The sequence below is a fragment of the Cebus imitator genome, unplaced genomic scaffold, assembly GCF_001604975.1.
Source record: "Cebus imitator isolate Cc_AM_T3 unplaced genomic scaffold, Cebus_imitator-1.0 Scaffold414, whole genome shotgun sequence".
Classification (NCBI taxonomy): Eukaryota; Metazoa; Chordata; class Mammalia; order Primates; family Cebidae; genus Cebus; species Cebus imitator.
In genome coordinates this window covers 947,837-971,751 of record NW_016107729.1, presented here as the reverse complement: position 1 = coordinate 971,751, position 23,915 = coordinate 947,837, and the positions used below count along the sequence as shown (strand labels likewise).

Sequence of the window (23,915 nt, the reverse complement as noted above, 5' to 3'; positions counted from 1 at the left end):
TTAATACTGCATATTTTGTACTAAAAATTTTGCTGGCCAAAATGATAACTGACACCTCAGTGATGAGAATTAACAAGTATCAACAGAGTCAGAGGGGACAGTCCTTGACGAGTTACCTCTTTGCAGTCTTTTACAATTGGCTGTATCACACTGAGGTCCTGATGACTGCCACTCATAGCACTGCTTGTGCTTTTATTTCTTGTATGCCCCTTTTTAAAAGGTGTCTTTCCACCTGGCAGAGGCTCCTGCGTAGGTGAGGTTGGAGAACTGGACAATACAAGTGTCTTCAATGCAGCTACTTCAGCTTGAAGTACATCAATCTTGAAAAAAATCAACATAGTCACATATATTAAATATGTTTTATAACAGATGCAGCTAAATATTAGCAATCTGGTCAAAACACTTTCAGAGATGAAAAGTAACTTTAATTTCTATTTCCTGTGGAGTAATAAAGAGAAAGTAAAATCAAGCTTTTTGATGTTTCCATATGGTTTGGATTCATCTATTAATTCACAATGTCAAATGAATTTATAAAAATTATCAAAATATCTAACATTTATGTGAATTTTCAAAATTTTCAAAATATAATAGCTTATGATTAGCTGTAGAAGTTCACTCCTAAAATAGTAAAATCTAGTAACATTTAGGTGACTTTTCTCAGTGAATTTTAAAGCAAGTATTAACTTTAAAATGTGATTCTATAATCCTTTGGATAATTCATCTGATTTACAAGGCTTTAATCATTTGGTTATCACATAAATGGACACCAAATGTTCACTATTAATTATATCTACATAGTAGCTATTTTCTTCTATTATTCTGCAGTTTCCAAATTGAAAACAAGCACTACTTTATGATCAGAACAAAAGCCAACAGATGTTAAGGTAGCTTTAAAATAGTTATCACTAATTATTTTATACTATTAAGAGCAGCAAAAACTTACTTTTCCTTGTGCTTCTTTTAGCTGTTTTTCTGCTGTTGCCTGCTTGATATTTGCTTCTCTCACCATTTTATGAGCTTCCTGAAAAAGTTAACATCTCAAATTTTGGAAACAAAGTAGCATTTGTTTTCAAAAAGCTTTTGCCAAGTGTTTATGATTGAAGCAAGAATATACTACCAAAGGTTACCCTGAAAATAAGTATTCAATGTCAACTATGGAAGCAGCAGTTGAAAACAGAGAGATAAACGATGAGACATCAGGAATAGGTGCCTTCTTTTAGGACCTATTACCACTGAGGCAGCCAAGTTGAGATCAATCATCCTGATTAATGCTTGTATAAAGACTGTGAATGTGATGAAGGCAAACAATGACCAACATGTCAAAGCCAACTCCTTTGCGGTCACATTTTTATAATGTCATCAATATATATGTTCTTATTAGTCACAGCAAAGACATACAGAAGGGATAAGTAAAAACATTAACACACCAATAATGTTGCAGTTTACAGTAATGACAGCTAAGAAGCCTTAGGGCTTCCAATAAAAACATTCACAAAATTATACTGACAATTTTGTGCAGAGCAACCTAAAAAGGCAAATCAGAGTTTACCCTTTAATAGAGTTTTAATCTTCTAGTTCCACAAGTATGGAACTCTAGGTATTCAATTCCCCTTTATTCATATAATGTTTACTCATGAAACATTTAATCATGTCACCTCCTTGTGAGATACTGCTCCAGATACTGATTACATTCTGGGAAAAAAACAAAGTCCCTGCTCTTAAGGAGCTTACATTCTGATTATATGCATTAATAAAATAAAATATCAGGATAATAATTACAAGTTTTATTCTAAATGCAATATGAAGCCTTACAGTTTTTTTGAGGAAGGAAGAGAAATTATCTTTTTATTTTTAAAAGATTATACTCCTGTATAGAATAATCCCTATAAGGGATTAAGAATGGACTGGAAGCCTACATATGGCGCTTGAGCTAGTGCCCTGGGATTTAAGAACTTATGCTTTAGAACTTTAATTTACAGTTTATCAGAGGAAAGAAGGAAATGAGCTTCAAAGATATTTAATAATAGTTTGACAATGGCACCCTCATTAGGTCTGTCAAAATGCACAGTTGTAGAATAGAAGGGTGGAAGTTCTTTACCTCAGAGTTTGACTGTTTCCCATTTGCTCATTTGCTTTTACAGTACTGTAATCTGACTCTTCAAGATAAGCAATATTTTAGCTATAAATGCAAAGGTAAATCATACTATGGAGAGAACAGTTATTAAGTTTTTGGAAACGGACCTTGTTTTCATTAATAGTGAATTATGCAATTTGGACCAAACCTCTAACGAAGAACAGTTAGAAAAGCTAGATAAGTTTTTTGTTTGTTTTTAAAATGCGCTTGAAGGTACTTGAGAACAAAATAGCAAAGTAAACTTAGAAGTGATGTGAAATTTTAGGTGACTTTTCCACTAGAGACATAAGGATTACAGTGAAAAGGTATAACATACACGTAACTGGAGCCCCAAAAGGAAAGATGAGCACTAGACTGGGACAGGATCGATATCTAAAAAGATAACATGCAGAATTTGTACAGAATTTTTAAAAAATTGACAAAAAATCAAAAGGTAGATTCAAAAAAAGTTTGAAACTTTTTCCATCACACTGTCCTTCCAAAGCTGAAAATAATATAAGTATCACCTATACCAGGAGTCAGCAAACTTTTTCTGTAAAGAGCCAAACAATATGTATACATATACAATCTGAGTTGCAACTCCTCAGTTCTGCTGTTGCAATGTGAAAGCAGCCACAGATAATACACAAATTAATGTGGCTGTTTTAATAAATATTTATTAACACTGAAATATACATACATTTTCTTTTTCTTTTAGCTTATCCAGCACCTCTCAGTTACATTTTTTTGGAGGGGAGGTGGTGAGCACACAAGATCTACCTTTTTACCAAATTTGTAACATACAAAATAGTCATTATGCTGTATACTGAGTCTTCAGAATTTATCTATCCTGCATAACTGATACCTTGTACCACTGACCAAAATCTCCCAATTCACCCACTTCCCGACCCTGACAACCACCAATCTCCTCTGTGCTTCTATGAGCTCGGCTATTTTAGATTTCACATATAAGTGAGATAATGTAGCATTTGTCTTTCTGTGTCCTGCTTATTTCACTTAGCAAAATGTCCTCCAGGTTCACTCATGTTGTTGCAAAAGGCAGAATTTCCATTTTCTTTTAAGACTGAGTAGTATTCACATACACACACATACCCCACATTTTTTTATCCATTCATCAATAAACATTTAAATTGTTTCCATAACTTTGCTACTATGAATAATGCTCAAATGAACACGGAAGAACATATAACTCATCAAGATAGGGATTTTCTTTTGGATATATATACCTGGAAGTGGAATTGATGGATCATACAGTAGCTTTAATTTTTTGAGGAGAAACTTCCATACTGTTTTCCATAATGGCTGTACCAATTTGCATCCCCACCAATAGTGCCAATAGTGTACAAGGGTTCCTTTTCTCCACAGACTTGCCAACATTTGCTATCTTTTGTCTTTTAATAACAGCCATTCTAACAAGTGCAAGGTGCTATCTCATTGGGGTGTGATTGGCATTTATCTGATGATTAGTGACGTTGGGTACTTCATCATATACCAGTTAGCCATTTGTAGGTCTTCTTAGGAGAAATGTCTATTTAGGTCCCTAGTCCATCTTTTAATTGGGTTGTTTTTTTGCTACTGCATTCCTTATATATTTTAGATATTAACTCCTTATCAAATACATGGTTTGCAAATAACTTCTCTCATTCAGTATGCTGCTTTTTCATTTTGTTGACTGTTTTTTGCTGGGCAGATGCTTTTTAATTTGATGCACTCCCACTTCTCCACTTTGCTTTTGTTGCCTCTGCTTTTGGTGTTCCATTCAAAAAATCACTGTCCAGACCAATGTCAAGAAGATTTTTCCCTGTTTCTTCTGAGTTTTACAGTTTCAGGCCTTACATATAAGTCTTTAATCCAATTTGAATTCATTATTCTTTATGGTGTGAGATCAGGGTCTAATTTCATTCATTTGCATGTGGATATCCAATTTTCTCAGCAGCATTTATTGAAAAGACTATCTACACCCCAGTGGGTGTCCTTGGCATCTTTGTTGAGGATCAGCTAACTATAAATGTGTTATTTCTGGGCTCTCTATTCTCTTCTATTGCTCCACTTGTCTGTTTTTGTATCATTGTCATACTGTTTTGATTTCTGTAACTTTGTCATGTATTTTGAAATTGGGAAGTGTGATGCATCCAGCTTTATTTTTCTTGCTCGAGATTAGTCTGGGCATGGTGGCTCATGCCTGTTATACCAGCACTTTGGGAGGCTGGATCACTCTGGCCTCCGGGCCAACATGGTAAAACCCTGTTTGTACTAAAAATACAAAAATTAGCTTGGTGTGGTGGTGCGCACCTGTAATCCCAGCTACTCAGGAGGCTGAGGCAGAAGAATCACTAGAACCTGGGAGACAGATATTGCAGTGAGCTGAGATCACGCCACTGCGCTCCAGCCTAGGCAACAGAGCGTGACTCCATCTCAGAAGAAAAAAAAAAGATTACTTTGGCTATTAACGTCTTTTGTGGTTCCATATGAATTTTCTACTTCAGTAAAAAAATGCCATTGGATTTTGATAGGGATTGCACTGTATTTGTACATCACTTGGGTAGAACAGACATTTTAACAGTATTAATTCTTCCAACCAAAGAACACAAAGCTCTTTCCACCTGTGTCTTCATGAACTATATTATGATTTTCATTATACAAGTATTTTTGCCTCTTCGGTTAAGTTTATTCTTGAGTATTTTATTCTTTTTGACACTGAAATAATGAGATTTGTTTTCTAAAATTCCTTTTCAGATAACTGGTTGCCTGTGTAAAGAAACACCATTAATGTTCATATCCTGCAACCCTATCAAATTCATTTATTAGTTCTAACTTTTTTTGTTGTTGAATTTTATCTTTAGAATTTTCTACATTTGTGATCATGTCATATGCACACAGATACTGTTTTATTTCTTCCTTTCCAATTTGGTTGCCTTTTTTTTTTCGTGTCCAATTGTGCTAACATTCCAATATCGTGCTATACAGAAATGGTGAAGAGAGGGCATCCTTGTCTTATAACAGATCTTAGAGGAAAAGCTTTCAATTTCCCCCATTGATTATGACGTTGGCTATGGACTTTTCATATATGGCCTTTATTGTCTTTTAAGTTCCTACATCTATTTTGTTGAGAGTTTTTACCATAAATGAATGCAGAATTTTGTCAAATCCTTTTTCTGCTTCTTTCAAGATGATAAAGTATATCATATCATTCTATTGCTGTGGTTTATCACATTGATTGATTTTCCTATGTTGATATATCCCTGCATCCCAGGGACAAATATCATTTGGTCATAATGTATAGCCCTTTTAATATGTTATTGAATTTGATTTTCTAGTATTTTATTGAGGGATTCTACATCTATGTTCATTGGGAATACTGGCCTATAGATTTTTCCTTGTGGTACATTTACTGGCTTTGGTATCAGAGTGATATTGGCCTCATAAAATGAGTTTTGAAGTGTTTCCTCTTCAAATTTTTAAGTGTAAAAAGAATTGGCACTGATTCTTCTTTGAATGTTTGGTAGAATTTACCTGTGAAACCATCTAGTCTTAGGCTTTTTTGTTTCTACTTCTTGATTCCATTTTCTGGAATCAAATTCCAGAAAATGGTCTAGGAATTTATTCCTTCTAGATTATCCAATTGATTGGCATGTGGTTCATAAAAGTCACTTATAATCCTTTTTATTTCTAAAGCATCCATTGTAACATCTCCTCTTTCATTTCCGATTTATTTGAGTCCTTTCTTTTCTTGGTTTGCCTACTAAGCGTTTTTATTTTTTCAAAAAACAAACTTCTGGTTTTCTTAATATTTTCTGTTATTTTCCTATTCTCTATTCATTTCTACTCTTTGTTATTCCCTTCTCTCTGCTAAGTTTGAATTTAGTTTGCTCTCCTTCTGATTCCTTGAGGTATAAAGTTAGGTTGTTTGAGATTGTTCTTCTTTTTTAATGCAGCCATTTATCCCTCTTACTACCGCTTTTTCTGTATCTCATAAGTTTTGTTAAATCGTGCTTTCAGCTTCATCCGTCTCAAGAAATTTTTCAAGTTACCTTTTCATTTTTTATTTGATCCAAAGGTTGTTCAAAAAAATAATTATTTAATTTCCATATATTTGAGTTTTCCTGTTTTCTATTATTAATTCCTAATTGGATTCCACTGTGAATGGAAAAAAAGATTCTGAGAATAATTCTGATTCTCTCAAATTTAAGGCCTGCTTTGTGACCTAACATGAACTATAATGGAGAATGTTTCATGTGCACCTGAGAAGAATGCGTATTCATTTGCTATTGTGTTAAAAGTTCTATACGTATCTGTTAGGTCCATTTGGTCTATATTGCTATGCAGTTCTGTTTCCTTATTAATTTTCTGCCTGAATAATCTATTCATTAGAGAGACTGGAAGTACCTATTGAAGTCACCTACTATTAATGTCTTGCTATATCTCCCTTCAGACTTTTCAGTTTGTTTTATACATTTAGGTGCTTTGATGTTGGGTACATACATACAGTCATGCACCATGTAACATTTCAGTGAACAATGGACTGCATATATTACAGTGGTTCTATAAAATTATAATACCATATTTATTTTTACTTTAGCTTTTCTATGTTTAGATACATAAATATTTACCATCATGTCACAACTACCTACAGTATTCAGTATAGTAACATGTTGTACAGGTTTGTAGCCCAGAAGCAATAAGCAATACCATATAGCGAAGGTGTATAGTAGGCTATGCAATCTAGCTTTTACCACATCTAGGTTTAAGTACACGCTATGATATTTGCATAATGATGAAATCTCATGATGACAAAATTACCAAACAATATATTTTTCAGAACATATTCCCACCGTAAGTGATGCAAGACTGTCTTTATAACTTTTATACTTTTCTGTTGAACTATTTTGTCATCATATAATGACCTTTTTGTCTCTTGTGACTATTTTGACTTATAGTATATTCTGGCTGATATAAGTATAGCTACCCCTGCTGTCTTCTATCATTTACATGGAAATATTTCTCCACTCCTTCACTTTCAGTCTGTATGTATCCTTGAATCCAAAGTGTCTCTCTCGCAGACAACATACAGTTGGCTTTTTAAAACAACAAGGAAGAAACAGGATCTCACTCTATTGCCCAGGATGAAGTGTACTGGTGCAATTATAGGTCACTGCAAGCTCAAACACCCTCCCGTCTCAGTCTCCTAAGTAGCTAGGACTACAAGTATGCACCACCATGTCCAGCTAATTTTTATTTTTAATTTTTTTAGACACAGGGCCTCACTATTTGCCCAGGCTGGTCTCAAACTCCTGGATGCTCCTGACATCAAGCAATCTTCGTTCCTTGGCCTCCCAAAGTACTAAGATTCAAAGTATAAGTCACCATGCCAAGTCAGTTGGCTTTTTAAAAATCCATTCAGCCACCCTATTTCTTTTAAGTCCATTTACATTTAAATAATTAATGAAAAGTAAGGACTGTTCTTACCATTTTGTTAATTTATTTCTTGTGGCTTGATGATCTTTTGTGGTAGTGTAGTTTCTTTTCTCTTCGTCTTTTGTATATCTACTCTAACTTTTTTTGTGGTTAGTATGGGTTCACATTAAACATTTTAAAGTTGTAGGAATCTCTTTTAAGCTGAGAACAACTTAATTTCAATCACATGCAGATACTCTACACTTTGATTCCCCACACACACTTTTACGTAATGTCAGATTTTACTTCTGTGTTGTATCTCCATTAACAAATTTCTGTGATTATAGTTATTCTTCTACATTTGTTCTCCAATTTATATAATATTAAATTTTTCGTAAAATTTTCATGTCACAAAATCTTTTTTTTTCCCCCCACAACCATTTAAAACTGTAAAAATCACTAATAGTTCACAGGCTGTGCAAAAGTAAAGATAAGCTAATTTTACCCTGCAGGCTGTAGATCCTTACATCTATGTATACATTCTTACAAACTTTGAAAACAAATTTTTTTCCTATCTGGTTAGCAGTGATTCAGATGAAGGTTTTCTCTTTCTCAAAAATACTGTTTAAACGTAACATCATCTGATTAATTTGTAGAAATAATTTGTTAGTATTAGAGAAGACAGAAATTTGCTAGAGGATTTTTCTTGAAAAACCTTCACATAACTGGTAATGGGACTGAAAATTTAAGTATAACAATTTAAAATAGGGAAAGATGTCCTTCTTCTATTAGAACAATAGATGTGTGAGTTATAAACAGCATTATATTTAATTTTGAATGGAACTCAGACCAGACCTTCATCTGGATTATAAACTGTTAAAATAAGATTTTCTAAAATAAAGTAACATATTCAATCACATCCCTGTCACTTAGCATAAATAAAATGTGTATGTATAACTAATGTTTTAATGAGAATAAGGTATTTTTGTACCAGAATACAAATTTTAAGCATTGTCTTATCTTTTAAAACTTGTATTTATATGTTAACACATTAGTATGTCCATTACCAAGTGTGTATAATTTATAAATACGTATATATGTTCATATAGAACACCGCCTATATGCGCCTACCACATAGGGATCTCTCAATAAATATTAGGTACCTTCATCATAATGGAGGTACATGCTCAAATTTTTCTTGTACTGATCAAGTAAAGGATCAGAAAGTTTGGTATCTATTGATTTAGCTAATAAATGATGGCGGCTTAGAAGGTGATTTGTTCTTTGTCCTAGAGGTAGCATCAAAAGACTTAACTGATCATTTGAGCATGAAATGAAGAAATAAGAGGCCTCAGTGACGACTTCTTTTCTGTGGTTTGAGACAAATAGAAATGCCACTTACGATTTTCACAGTAGGTAAAGCAAGAATCATGAATATGATTACCTGCAATGCTCATTAGCCTCTCTATGCCTCACTTTTCTTCTCAGATAAAATGATAATAATCTGCCCTCTATGCATCATAGTATTTATTGCTGGGAGAGAACTAGACTTATCATAAACACTTACTAAACCGACTTATAAAACATCAACATCTTAAGACTTTATTCTCCATGTGAGATATAGACTGCTTTGTAAAGTATTCTTTCAACTGATTTAATTTTATATTATCTGAAAATTGGAGGTGTTAGAAGAAAAACATAACTTTTGAGGTTTGTTAAGTATTTGATACTTTTAAAACTCAACATTATTACATACAAAGTGTAATTATAAAGATTAGGATAAAAAACTCCTAATTCGAATATGCATGTCAGGCTTACCAAAAGTGTGCATATTCAGTTTACTCAGAATAATCTTCAATTATTAAAAAAGTTATGCACACATACACACACACACACATATAAAGTGCAAAAAAGAAGTATCTTTTCATAAGACAATAGTAAACAGATCATCAAAGCACAATTAAGACCAAAGAAAAACTTTTAGCACCTTTTTCACAATTCATAACTGGTTCAAATACAATTTTCTTCATTACCAAAATCATCTTTAATCAATGTACTCTGTTTTCCAGAAAGTAGCCAGTGTCAACACTAATCCAATGGCCACCGCTGGGTTAGAAAAGGTTAGAGACTTCAAACTGTATTTTTTTAGATATGCATTTTCACTAACTGCACAAACTGCATTTCTGGCCCTTCACATCCTGCTACTAACAGGTAGAAGTTTCCTTTTGTTTTTTCTCCTTCTATTTCATGTAACTGAACATATATACATGTAGAGATGGGTAAAACTAAGCAGGGCTAAAATTAAATGCAAGTAGTCAGGAAATCAAAATTAACATAAATAGCTTAATATATTTGCTTTCTTACCTAGTATCCATATATCACTACAAAATTTTCTTCCAGTTGGACAATATTGGAAGAAAAATCTTATGTTTCTGTATAACCCTCTATATACAGAAACATAACAAGTCACAAAAATTCTATCTCTTTAACTTTCCATTCTTCCTATCCTTAAATTCATTTTCCTCTCATATCTGATGACTAGCTAGCTAAGGAAATAAACAAATTAGTTTTAAAATGTTCATGAAAGAAAATGACCCCAAAAAGACAGAAAAGAAGGCAAAGAGGTATGAAGCAGAGAAGGCACGAAAGGTCCTACATGTCGAAAGACATTCAGTGCAATGTTACTTGTAATGATAAAAGTTGTGGAACAGGCATCTGGTAGATGATGACTATCATTACAATTAGTGATGGTGTAGTAACATTGAAAATGTTATTTAAAAAAAACACAAATATTAAATTACAACTATGTAAGTATACATACCTGAGACTGAAATAGATTATGAATGAATAATAAAAGGTGATGGAATTTCACGTTTATTATAATAAAAGTTTTAAGAATAAATCTTTAAGAAAAAAATATATATATATTGTTAAGTGATAATGGCATTAGCCATTCTAGTAACACATCAATGTTTCGTTAAGGAACTTCTAAAGACTCGGGTCTTAACCCAAAGGAGGCACTTTATGGCAACAGTCCTTATCATGGAAGTATTACCCTCACCTCACCCCTCAGATATACTTGTAAGCTGTCAAAATGATTAGGGAGAATTACTAGCACTTTTTGAGCAAAGCCTTTTGTGATATTTAATTGCATATGTCAACTTGACTGAATCACAAGGTGCTCAAATATGTACTCAAATATTACTCTGAATGTTTCTGGGTAAGAACAACATTTACATTGGTAGATTGAATAAAGTAGACTGCCCTCTAGAATGTGGGTGACCCTCATCCTATCAGTTGATGGCCTGAATAGAACAAAAAAGAGTGACCCTCACCCAAGGAAGAGTTGTTTTTTCTGCTTTCAGGGTCAAACTGAAACTTTTGCTCTTCCGAATTCTCACACTTTCAAAGTCAGACTGGAAGTGCACCATCAGCCCTCCTGGGCCTCCAGTTTGCTGACTCCCAGCTGCAGCTCCCTGAGACTTGCTAGCCTCCATAACAGCAAGAACCAACTCCCTATAATAATGAGTGCCTCTGTCTCTCTCTCTCCTTCTCTGTATCTGTCTACATATGTATATGTATAGGCTCTGTTTTATACCAAGGACACTAAACATCCTACAATGTCAGTGGCATCCCTATGGAGAAATACTGCTCCAGTTAGGTAGAAATTTTAGTCCTGGTGGCAGGCTGGATATAAAAAGTATGCCTTTTTACAAGAAGATGTGCCTTCTAATATTTCTCCAATCATCCCATATAAGATGACTATCTCAAAGAGTTTGCCCTCTTAGCTGTACAGTCTTACATAGTTAATCTAAAGTAGCCTGTAAATATTTCGTAAAATAAAAATCAATACTAAAATTTACCTTCTTTCTTTGCACACATACATTTTTTAACAATCGGATACTGGTAGCCCATAGTTGTTTTGTAAACTCTACATTGCTTAAAGATTTTCTCTTTTGCTTAGAAGACTTATAAATATGCATGAAGCCAAGCAAATCTTTTTCAAGATTCCCTCAAAAAAACAATTTTGTCAATATATAAAAGTCAAGATGTTGCTGTTGGCCAAGATGTAAACAGACCAACCTCAAATAGACTAGCTGTGAGTTCTTCCAATTCCTGTCCAAGTTGATCCCGCACTTTTGAAAGCCTCTCACATTCTTCGTCTTTTAACTTCAGTTCCTAAGAGAAATTGACAATTTTATTTTGGATCTCCATAGTTTGAAGTTAGGTTCAGCAGACTATATAATCTTTACTAATAAAATTATTAAATATGGATACTGTCGCTTCCTACAATGTTCACATTGAAAATATTTATCTAGCACCTGCTATGTGAAAGACAATCAGGCAAGTCCAAAATTACAGAAAATCCCAACTAACATATTAGATTTTCACATTTCTTTCATAAAATATCCAAAAATTAAAAATATATATGACAGTTGAAAATAAACAATAAAATGACTTAACTCTTATTTTAAAATGTTCATGAAAGAAAATGACCCCAAAAATATGTATTTTGCTATATTTATTTCCATCAAGCAAGAAATTTAATTATGCATATTAATTTCAATAAAAATTCACTTGTTTTCATGTTTAATTTAAAAGCTATTTATTTATAGGTAACTTCATATACCATACTGCAATTAATCTAAAATATCTATTAGGAGACTATCCCCATTAAACAATATAACCAAATATAAATGATGCATATTTGCATTTAAAATCAAGAAAAATGTTAACAAAAATCACAGTCTATATTTATATTCAACTCCTCACCAGGTCACATATAGATGCTTTAAAATTCCTTTATTCAGATATTAAAAATAGGCAATTATGTAGGATGAAAAGTAGCCTTAAACTAACCTTTCAAAAATAGGTAGGAAAAAAAAAAATCTAAGCCCCTTACATATTAGTCACAATTAAATTAATAAAACAACGAGTTAGTGGTGTTATAATTGTAGTGGCAGTATAGTCTTTTAATCCCCCAAAGATAACTCCTAAAAACCAGATGTACCAAGAAGGATATGAGACGATCTCAATGAAACTAGGTAAAAGAAAATACATAATTCTCAGAATATTAAGAGAATGTGGATAAACTACTCACAACACATGATCAGTAGCTACACAAAAGCAGCAGGAAATTAAAGCTACAACAGAGGTACCCTACCAAGCAACAAAACCCAAAAATCACTAATAAATACTCCACAAGCACAGGACTCTATCCTTGGAGAAAACTGGGAGAGCAAGTCTAAGAATAAATGGAAAGAAAGGAAGAGGTTTTCACAGGCTCCAAGTTGCAGGTGAGTGTAAAAACCTGTATAGCCAGTCCTATAGGCAGCAAAGAGTGCTATGAAGCTCTAAACACTCAAGCATCTTAGGAGTATGTAACAAAGCGCCCTCACCAAAAGGATATAGTCTCACCCTAAAGAGAAAAAACTCTGAAATCTCAAACAAAACTGCAGGGCAATGAAGACGGGGAGAAAGAAGGATCAGATATAAAGAGGGAAGGGACTAGTGAAGTTCCAAAGGAAACAGTTCAGAGAAAATACCATAAAGAGAAAATAAGTATCTTATGATGGGATACTAAACATGTAAAGCTCTCAGAAACAACGTGCTATAAGAGAAAAACCCTTTTGACCAAGGCTTACCTAAGAGACAAAAGTGGCTACACACACACTCCATTAACAGAGAAGACAGACTTTGAAATGTAAACTGACAGAGCTATCCTGATTTATTCTTTCACAGGAACCTCTTCCTAATAGTCCAGGGAATCCACGTCATTTAATCACAGGAAACAAAAATATGTAAAGTTATCACAATAATAAAGTTAAATACAAAGACAAGTCACCTACAAGGGAAAGAAAATAAGATTGGTACTAAATTTCAACAGCAACATTTATGTTAGAAAACAATGAAGTGACATTTTTAAGATACTCAAAGGAAAAAATGTGAGCTGAGTATTTTTTTTTTTTTTGAGACGGAGTCCCACTCTGCTACCCAGGCTAGAGTGCAGTGACGCGATCTTGGCTCACTGCAAATTCCGCCACCTGGGTTCAAGCAAGTCTCCTGCCTCAGTCTCCTGAGTAGCTGGGACTACAGGCACACGCCACTATGTCTGGCTAATTTTTCGTATTTTTGCCACTTTGGGCAGGCTGGTCTCAAACTCCTGACCTCAGGAGATCCTCCCACCTCAGGCTCCCAAAGTGCTGGGATTACAGGCGTGAGTACAGGGATTATACCACACCCAGCCGATCTGAGTATTTTATATCCAGCCACGTGTCCTTCAAGTGTATAACCACAAAGTCATACCTTCAAGAACTTAGAAAATATCTCTCCTATGAGCTTGCCTGTGTGGACCAGAGAATTTTCAGATTGGGAAAAAAAAAAAAAAAAAACTGGAGAAGCTGTAACATGATGATGGACTGGGGTAAGAAGAAAATACATCTAACTTTAGAGCTACAACTAAAAGATGGAAGTATCAAGAGAATGAGAAGACAAGACACAAATTGAGAAAAACTATTTGCAAATGACGTATGTGATAAACTACTGTTATCCAAAATATACAAATAACATTTAGAACTCAACAGTGAGAAAAAAACAACCCAATTAAAAACTGGGCAAATGACCACAACAGATAATTTACCAGAGAAGACAGATACACAGATGACAAATAGTATGAAAAGACGATCAATATCGCATCTCACTAAGGAGCCACAAATTAAAACAATGAGATACCTACATAAATACTAGAATGGCCAAAACTCAGAACACAAATTAGTGGTGTTGTAAATGTGGTGGCAGTATAGTTTTTTAATCCCCCAAAGGGGGATTAAAACTGGTAATACCAAATGCTAGAGAGAATGTGAACCAAAGGGAACTTTAATTTATAGCTAGTGAAAATGCAAAATGGTAAAGCTACTTTGGAAGATAGTATGGCAATTTCTTACAAAGCTAGCCATACTCTTACCATGGAATCCAGCAATCACACTTCTTGGTATTTGCCTAAATTATTCAAAAACATGTCCACATAGAAACCTGCAAACATACAGTTATAGCAGCTTTATTCATTCATAATTGCCGAAAATTAGAAGCAACCAAGATGGCCTTCACTACTTGAATGGTTAAAAACTGTGGTACATCCAGACAGTGGAATATTATTTTGTGCTAAATGAACTATCAAGCCATGAAAAGACATAAAAGATTAAGTGCACATTACTAAGTGGAAGAAGACAATCTGAAAAGGCTATACACTATATGATTCCAACTGTATGACAATTTGGAAAAGGCAAGACTACAGAGATGTTAAAAAGATCAGTGGTTGCCAGGGTTTATGGGGAGAAAGGGATGAGCAGGCAGAGCACAGAGGATTTTTAAGTCAGTGAAACTATTCTGTATGATAGTTTCACGGTACATTATGCATTTGTCAAAATCCACAGAATGTACAACACCAAGAGTGAACCCTAACGTAAACTATGAACTTTGGAAGACAATGTGTCAATGGAGGTTTATTAATTCTAAGAAATGTACCACTCTGGTAGGGGATGTTAATAGTAGGGGATGCTGTGCATGTGCGGGGACAGCAAGTATATGGGGACTCTACTTTCAATTTTGCTGTGAACCTAAAAGTGCTCTAAAAAAGCGTCAATTTTTTAAAAATGGAAATGAAACTGACAAAATGTATAAATATGATACAAGCTCATGGGATGTAAAAATAACACACATTATTAAAAAAAACAAAATAAAAAAAACTAAAAGAAAGATGAAACTAAGTGTACTAACTTAAGTATTATCCTGGAAAAAAAAAAAGAGTTAAAACTGGAAGCTCTCAAATCAACTAGGATAAACCCAAGTACATTTATGAACATAATGATTGGCATTAAGATAATACTTATAACTAAAATTAAATTATAAAAGAAAAGGAAATAAACAATTATTTAGTATTGTTTATGGAAGGAAACAAAGGTAGTATATAAAGGAGTTTTAAGATGTATAAATATATATGATTAAAAATAACAAAACAAAAATCTAACCTTCTAAAATACTAACTAAAAAAAAAAGAGAGAGAGATCTAGGAGGAATAAAGCACATTAGTGCCTAGGCAGGAAGTTTCATCTGCCCACTGATAGTGTTCTTGGCAGCAGACCTGAAAGTTACCCTGTAAATTGGCTCCAATCCCTCTGCAACCCAGCCATCGGCCCAGCTTATTACTGTCTGCACAAGGGCCCAGAGGAAGATTTACCCATATCCCACAATGCAGGAATGATTTGTCTGTCTGAGCCTCCTTGAAGGACCTGCTAGCCTTTGTCCCAAGCGGATCCTAAAGGATCCCACTCCCCGCTCCAGCCCCTCTCACTGCAGTCACAGAAATGTCCTACCTGTGCAGGGAGCTTCTGGGGGAAGCTTGCCTGCCTGGGCCAACCACGGTGGGTTTGCCTGCCTCTGTCTCAAAGCAGTGAAGGAGCACAGACTGGGCTCCAGCTTCTCTCACTGCAGGTAGTAAATGATCTCATCCATGTAGGAAACTGCTGCGAAACATGCATGTGGGCCACAGGGGCAAACTCACCAGCCTCCATCCTACAGCAGAGTGTAAGGGGAACCAGTCTCAGCTGCAGTTCTTTTTGCTGCAGTTGGGGAACTGTCCTATCTGTTCAGGGAACTGCTGGGAAACATGCATCTGTCTAAGCAAAAGGGACAGGATCCCAGGTTCGGGTTCTTGGCCAACTTTTCACAGGGTACTCCTACCTTGGGTCATCATCAGGTATATCCTGGCTGGAATACCACGTCATCCTGGAAGCCCTTGTGAGACTAGTGGTAAACATGGGCTTAAGGCACCCTCTACTGCTGAAATGGCTGCAGCACTAACAGGCTTGACAACAGCCAGTCTATGCAAAGACTTGAATAAATAATTAACTTGTTAATAAGCAGACATCAATGTACATCCACAAACATTAAGAACAATCAGGGAATTATGACTTCACCAAAGAGACAAAATAAGGTGTCAGTAAATAAGGTGTTAATAACAGACCCTAAAAAGATGGAGATGTGTGATCTGTCATAATAAAAATCAAACTAGCTGTGCTAAGGAACTTAACAGTGAACTTCAAGAAAATACAGATAAACAATTCAGAAATTTATCAGAAAAAATTTAACAGAGACCTTGAAATAATAATAATAAATATTCGCTAGCTGGAAAATGCAGTGAATTCAGTGAAAAATGCAATAGAGAACTTCAACAACATAACTGACCAAGCAGAAGAAAAAATGAGTGTGCTCAAAGGTAGGATAAGTGAAAAATATACAGGCAGAGAAGAAAAAAGAAAAAAAGACTAAAGAGGAATGAAGAAAGCTTGCAAGATCTATGGGATAGCATCGAAAGAGCAAATGTTCGAGCAAATGGGAGTTCAAGAGGAATAAAGACAAAGGGGTAGAAGGCACATCCAAAGAAATAATAACAGAAACTTTTCAAAACCTGGAGAAACATAAAATCCAGGTAAAGGAAAGTCAAAGATCACTAATCATATTCAACTTAAATAAGACAATCCCAAGGCATATTATAATCAAGCTCTCAAAGATGAAAGACAAGGAGAAGACTCTGAAAGCAGCAAGAGAAAAGAAGTTAACATATAAAAGAATTCCAATGTGCCTGGCAACATACTTCTCCGCAGGAAACTTGCAGGTCAGGAAGAATTAGGAGAATATATTCAGAGAGCTGAAGGAAAAAGCAAACAAACAAAAACATCAAGAATACTGTACCCAGCAAAGCCATCTTTCAGAAATGAAGATTAAAAGTTTCCCAGAAAAACAAAAGCTGAAGGTATTCAATACCATCAGACCTGTCTTACAAGAAATGCTAAAGGGAGTTTTTCAAACTGAAAGAAAAGAATGCTAACATGTAACAAAGAAACTTCAAAAAGTATAAAAATCGCTGGCACAAGTAAGTACACAGACAAATTCAGAATACTCTAATATTGTAATAGTGGTATATAAAACACTCCTATCTTTAGTATTAAGACTAAAAGACAAAACTATTAAAAATAATAGCTACAATACTTTGTTAATAGATAGACAATATACAAAGATATAAATTGTAACATCAAAAATTCAAAATGTGGGAAACCAATAAAGTGTACATTTTCTTTCTTTTCTTTGAGATCAAAATTAAGTTGTTGGCAGTTTAAAATAACTGGTTATGTTTTTCACAAGCCTCATGGTAACCACAAGGCAAAATCCTACGATACACTAAAAGTATGCAAGGCATCAAAACACATTACTAGGGAAAATCACTTAACCACAAAGGAAGACAGTTAAAAGAGGAAGGAAGGATTTACAAAACAACTATAAAAGAAATACCAAAATTGCAGTAGTCTTTACTTATTAATAATTATCTTGAATGTAAATAGATTAAAATATCCAATAAGAGACAGAGTGAATTAATGAATTAAAAAACAAGACCCAACTCTACGCTGCCTACAAGAGATTCAAATCCCCTGTAAGGACATACAGAGACTGAAAGAAAAGACATTCAATGCAAATAGAAAAACAAAAGAAAGCAGGGGTAGCCACATTACTTATATTAGATAAAATAGACTTTAAGCCAAAACCCGTAAAAAGAAACAAGAGTATTATGTAACGAAAGGGGGGCCAATAAATAGGATATAAAAATTTGAGCACCCAAATACATAAATTAAATATTAACAGACCTAAAAGAATAGTCTGTCATATAATAGCAGTAAGGGAATTCAGCACTCACTCCCAGAAACTGAAACAACTCAATGGCAAAAATACAAATAACATAATTTTAAAATGGGCAAAAGACCTGAATAAACATCTCTCAAAAGAAGATATACAAATGACCAACAGGTATATAAAAAAATGCTCAACATCATTAATAATTAAGGTAATGGGTATCATCAAAATGACAAAAAATAACAAATGCTGAGGAGGATGTGGAGAAAAGGAAACTTTTATACATTGGTGGTAATATTAATTAGCACAGCCATTACAGACAACAGTATGGAGATTACCCAAAAAATTAAAAATTGAATTATAATGTCCAACAATTCAATTACTGGGAATAAAATCCACGGAAAATAAAATCAGTATATCAAAGAGACAGCTGCACTCCCAAGTTTACTGCAGCACTATTCTCAATAGCTAAGACATGGAATCAACGTTAAGTGTTCATCAGTGAATGAACATTTTTTTTTTTTTTTGAGACAGGGTGTCACTCTGTCACCCCGACTGGAGTACAGTGACATGATCACAGTTCACTGCAGCCTCAACCACACAGACTCAAGCAATCTTCCCACCTCAAGTTTCCAAGGAGCTGGGACCACAGGCATGTACAACCATGTCTGGCTAATTTACTTTTTGCAGAAATGGAGTCTTGCTATGTTACCTAGGCTGGTCTCAAATGCCCATTGCTCAAGCAATCCTCCCACTTTGGCCTTCCAAAGTACTAGAATTACAAGCATGAGCCACCAGACCTGGCTGGAGTATTTTAAATGTGGTATATATACACAATGCAATACTATTCAGCCATAAACAAGAATTAAATCCTGTCATTTGTGACTACATGGATAAGCCTAGAGGACATTATGTTAAGTGAAATAAGCCAAGTAGAGAAGGACAAATATTGCATGATCTCGCTCATATGTAGAATCTAAAAAATTTGACCTCATAGAAATAGAGCACAGAATAGTGGTTATCAAAACCTGGGAAGAGTAGGGAGAAGTAGAATGGGGAGAGGTTTGTAAACAGATACAAAGTTACAGTATGGGAGAAATAAGTTCTGGTATTTTACTGCACAGCAGGGTGAATAGTTAATGATAATGCATTGTATACTGTGAAATAGCTAGAAGAGATTTTTAATGTCTTATCACAAAGAAACAATAAATATTTGAAGTGATGGCAATGCTGATTTCTCTGATTTGATCATTATACAATGTATGTGTGTATATATCTGTATACGTAGATATATACATGTATGTAGATACACACACACACACACACACACACACACACACACCACTGTGTCACATAAATATATACAATTACTATCTGTCAGTTAAAAATCACACTTTTTTTTAATGTAACTTGGACATTATGGCTAGGTTAAAAAAAATGGAAAGAGACAAAACTAATCACTGCAATATTTTAAGCACGAGGTATGGATTCAGAGTGGTAATACTGGAGAAAAAACATTTGAGAGATACAGTCCGCCCTCTGTGTACACAGGTTTCTGCATCAACAGGGTCCACATCAGCATATTCACCAAACCACAGATCAAAATAAAGACAAAACAATAAAAACACAAATTTGTATAAAACAATATAGTATAACAACTATTTACACAGCATTTATATTGTATTAGGTATTGTAATGTAGAGACTGATTTAAGGCATACAGGAGAATGTGCATAGGTTATATGCAAACACTACGTAATTGAGGATCTATTGATTTTGATATTCCTGACAGGGTCAGAGGGGTGGGTTTGGGGGGCTGGAATAAAACCCCCCATGGATATCAAGGGATGAGTATATTTAGAACACAGAAGACTATGAGGACTCTATAATCAAGTGTATTTCATCAAATTCAAGACTTCATCATTTTTTAGTAAAATATTCTGGACATCAAAGATATACTATTGATGAATCTATAACTTCTTTTTTCCAGTTGGAATTTTTATTTTAAACTTATAGACTTTTACCATATGTAACTGTGCTTTTTTTGTGACCTTGTTTTGATATCATATCACAGTGAGATCCTTTTGAAGATATTAACCCAGTAATTAAAATCACAAATATGGAACCCAGCTCACATAATTCAATTAAATTTATAATACAGCTATGACAAGTTCACACACAAGAAGGCAATGATAAATGTCACGATTAATGTCTAGCTGACTGAAATTTTAAGACCTATATTAATTTCAGGATGTCAGTTGAAAAAAATGCACAACTCAGAATGAATGAATGAAACATCACCATAAAATACATGCTGCTTCTCCCCAACTAGTAAACTCCTTAAAGAGTCATATCTAGATTATTTCGTCCCCCGACACAACCTAGTATAATGCTGTGAGTACTTTGGTTATTCAATAAATATTTGCTTTTGGTTTTCTGCTTCCTCAAGATGGTGATTAGAGGATTTGAGGATGCCTCAGCCACTTGGAAATCACAAGATAGGACATAAAGAGAAAACAGCAATCCACCAGAATCATAAAAGACACCCCAGATCCCAAGGAGGAGAATGCTGACAAATAGCCCCTATGATAGTGTCTGGCTGATAAAAGTGAATGAAGCCCGAGTATGTGAGAGGCAGAGGACTTCCCTCTGGGATTCATCTGTCCACTGGGGTCCCAAGCTATCCTGGCTGAAGGAGAGCACTTTATTTCTCCCAATCCCTGGACTTAACTTGGGGAGAGGCTTGGAGACGCTATGAGGAAAGGACACTGGGGAAAGCTGCAGACATTTTCCCAAACCCAGGTCCAAGAGCAGAATACCATTTTTAATCTGGGCATGTATTAGTCTGTTTTCATGCTGCTGATAAAGACAAACCTGAGACTGGGCAATTTACAAAGACAAGAGGTTTAATGGACTTACAGTTCCACACTGCTGGTGGGGGTGGTTGGGGGAGAGTAGGCTCACAATCATGCCAGAAGGTAAAAGACACATCTCACATGGCGGCAGGCAAGAGAAAAGAGATTGTGAAGAGAAACTCTCCGTTATAAAACCATCAGATCGATTTTTATTTGAGAGGTGGCTGGCAAGATGGCCGAACAGGAACAGCTCCGGTCTGCAGCTCCCAGCGAGATCAACGCAGAAGGCGGGTGATTTCTGCATTTCCAACTAAGGTACCAAGCTCATCTCACTGGGACTGGTTAGAGAGTGGGTGCAGCCCACACAGGATGAGCCAAAGCAGGGTGGGGCATCACCTCACCCAGGAAGCGCAAGGGGTCAAGGAACTCCCTCTTCTACCCTAGGGAAGCCATAAAAGACTACGCCGTGAGGAAAAATGCACTATGGCCCAGACACTACGCTTTTTCCACGGTCTTTACAACTTCCAGACCAGGAGATTCCCTCCAGTGCCTACACCACCAGGGCCCAGGGTTTCAAGCACAAAACTGGGCAGCCCTTTGGGCAGACACTGAGATAGCTGCAGGAGTTTTTCTTTGTACCCCAGTGGCACGTGAAATGCCAGTGAAACAGAACTATTCGCTCCCCTGGAAAAAATGCTGAAGCCAGGAACCCAAGTGGCCTAGCTCAGCAGATCCCAACCCTCATGGAGCCCAGCAAGGAAAGATCCACCGGCTTGAAATTCTCCCTGCCAGCACAGCAGTCTGAAGCTGACCTGGGATACTCAAGCTTGGTGGGGGGAGGGGCGTCTGCCATTACTGAGGCTTGAGTAGGGGTTTTCTCCTCAGTGTAAACAAAGTTGCCAGGAAGTCTGAACTGGGCAGAACCCACCACAGCTTGGCAAAGCCACTGTAGCCACACTGCCTCTTTAGATTCCTCCCCTCTGGGTAAGGCATCTCTAAAAGAAAGGCAGCAGCCCCAGTCAGGGGCTTATAGATCAAACTCCCATCTACCTGGGACAGAGCACCTGGGAGGAGCAGCAGCTGTGGGCACAGCTTCAACAGACTTAAATGTTTCTGCCTGCTGGCTCTGAAGAGAAGGATCTTTTCCTCTGAAGGATCTCCCAGCACAGCACTGGATTTCTGCAAAGAACAGACTGCTTCCTCAAGTGGGTCCCTGACCCCCGTGCCTCCTGACTGGGAGACACCAACAAGCAGGGGTCAATAGACACCTCATACAGGAGAGCTCAGGCTGGCATCAGGTGGGTTCCCCTCTGGGACGAAGCTTCCAGAGGAAGGCAGCAATCTTTGCTGTTCTGCATGCAGGCTCCACTGGTGATACAGGCAAAGAGGGTCTGGAGTGGACCTCCAGAAAACTCCAGCAGACCTGCAGCGGAGGGGCCTGTTAGAAGGAAAACTAACAAACAAAAAGGAACAGCATCAACATCAACCAAAAGGATGGCCACACAGAAACTCCATCCGAAGCTAACTGATATCAAAGACCAAAGGTAGATAAATCCACAAAGATGAGGAAAAAACCAATGTAAAAACGCTGAAAATACCGAAAACCAGAATGCCTCTTCTCCTCCAAAGGATCAAAACTCTGCAACAGCAAGGGAACAAAACTGGATGGAGAATGAGTTTGACAAATTGACAGAAGTAGGCTTCAGAAGGTGGATAATATAAAACTCCTCCAAGTTAAAGTAGCATGTTCTAACCCAACACGAAGAAGCTAAGATCTCGAAAAAAGGTTAGACGAATTGCTAACTAGAATAACCAGTTTAGAGAAGAACATAAATGACCTGATGGAGCTGAAAAACACAGCATGAGAACCTCGTGAAGCATACACAAGATTCAATAGCCAAATCCATCAAGCAGAAGAAAGGATATCAGAGACTGAAGATTAACTCGATGAAATAAACTGTGAAGACAAGATTAGAGAAAAAAGAATGAAAAGTAATGAACAAAGTCTACAACAAATATAGGACTATGTGAAGAGACCAAACCTACGTTTGATTGGTGTACCTGAAAGTGACAGGGAGAATGGAACCAAGTTGGAAAACACTCTTCAGGATATTATCCAGAATTTCCCCAACCTAGCAAGACAGGCCAACATTCAAATTCAGGAAATACAAAGAACACCACAAAGATACTCCTCAAGAAGAGCAACCCCAAGACACAGAGTCGTCAGATTCACCAAGTTGAAATGAAGGAAAAAATGTTAAGGGCAGCCACAGAGAAAGGTTGTGTAACCCACAGAGGAAAGCCCATCAAACTAACAGTGACTTTCTTAGCAGAAACCCACAAGCCAGAAGAGAGTGGGGGCCAATATTCAAAATTTTTAAAGAAAAGAATTTTCAACCCAGAATTTCATATCCAGCCAACCAAACCTTCATAAGTGAAGGAGAAATAAAATCCTTTGCAGACAAGCAAATGGTGACAGATTTTGTCACCACCAGGCCTGCCTTACAAGAGCTCCTGAAGGAAGCACTAAATATGGAAAGAAAAAACTGGTACCAGCCACTGCAAAAACATACTGAATTGTAAAGACCACTGACACTATGAAGAAACTGCATCAACTAATAGGCAAAATAACTAGCATCATAATGAAAGGATCAAATTCACACATAATATTAACCTTAAATGTAAACAGGCTAAATGCCCCAATTAAAAGACACAGACTGGCAAATTGGATAAAGAGTCAAGACCCATTCGGTATGCTCAATTCAGGAGACCCATTTCATGTGCAAAGACATAAACAGGCTCAAAATAAAGGGATAGAGGAATATTTGCCAAGCAAATGAAAAGAAAAAA

General features: G+C 35.9%; 1 protein-coding gene across 3 annotated transcripts in view; it reads right to left on the bottom strand.

The window, feature by feature from the left end:
- LOC108289751 (RAB3A interacting protein) overlaps positions 1–23,915 on the bottom strand; it is a 66,189-nt gene that overhangs the window by 12,865 nt on the left and 29,409 nt on the right. For 2 of the 3 annotated variants that reach the window (XM_017509287.2, XM_017509286.2), the window contains exons 4-6: positions 11,612–11,707; positions 944–1,021; positions 117–320 (exon numbers count right to left, since the gene is read on the bottom strand). In XM_017509287.2, coding sequence (XP_017364776.1) covers positions 117–320; positions 944–1,021; positions 11,612–11,707 — 378 coding nt within the window. The remainder of the gene's footprint in view (positions 1–116; positions 321–943; positions 1,022–11,611; positions 11,708–23,915) is intronic. The other variant, XM_017509288.2, reaches the window with a different exon arrangement.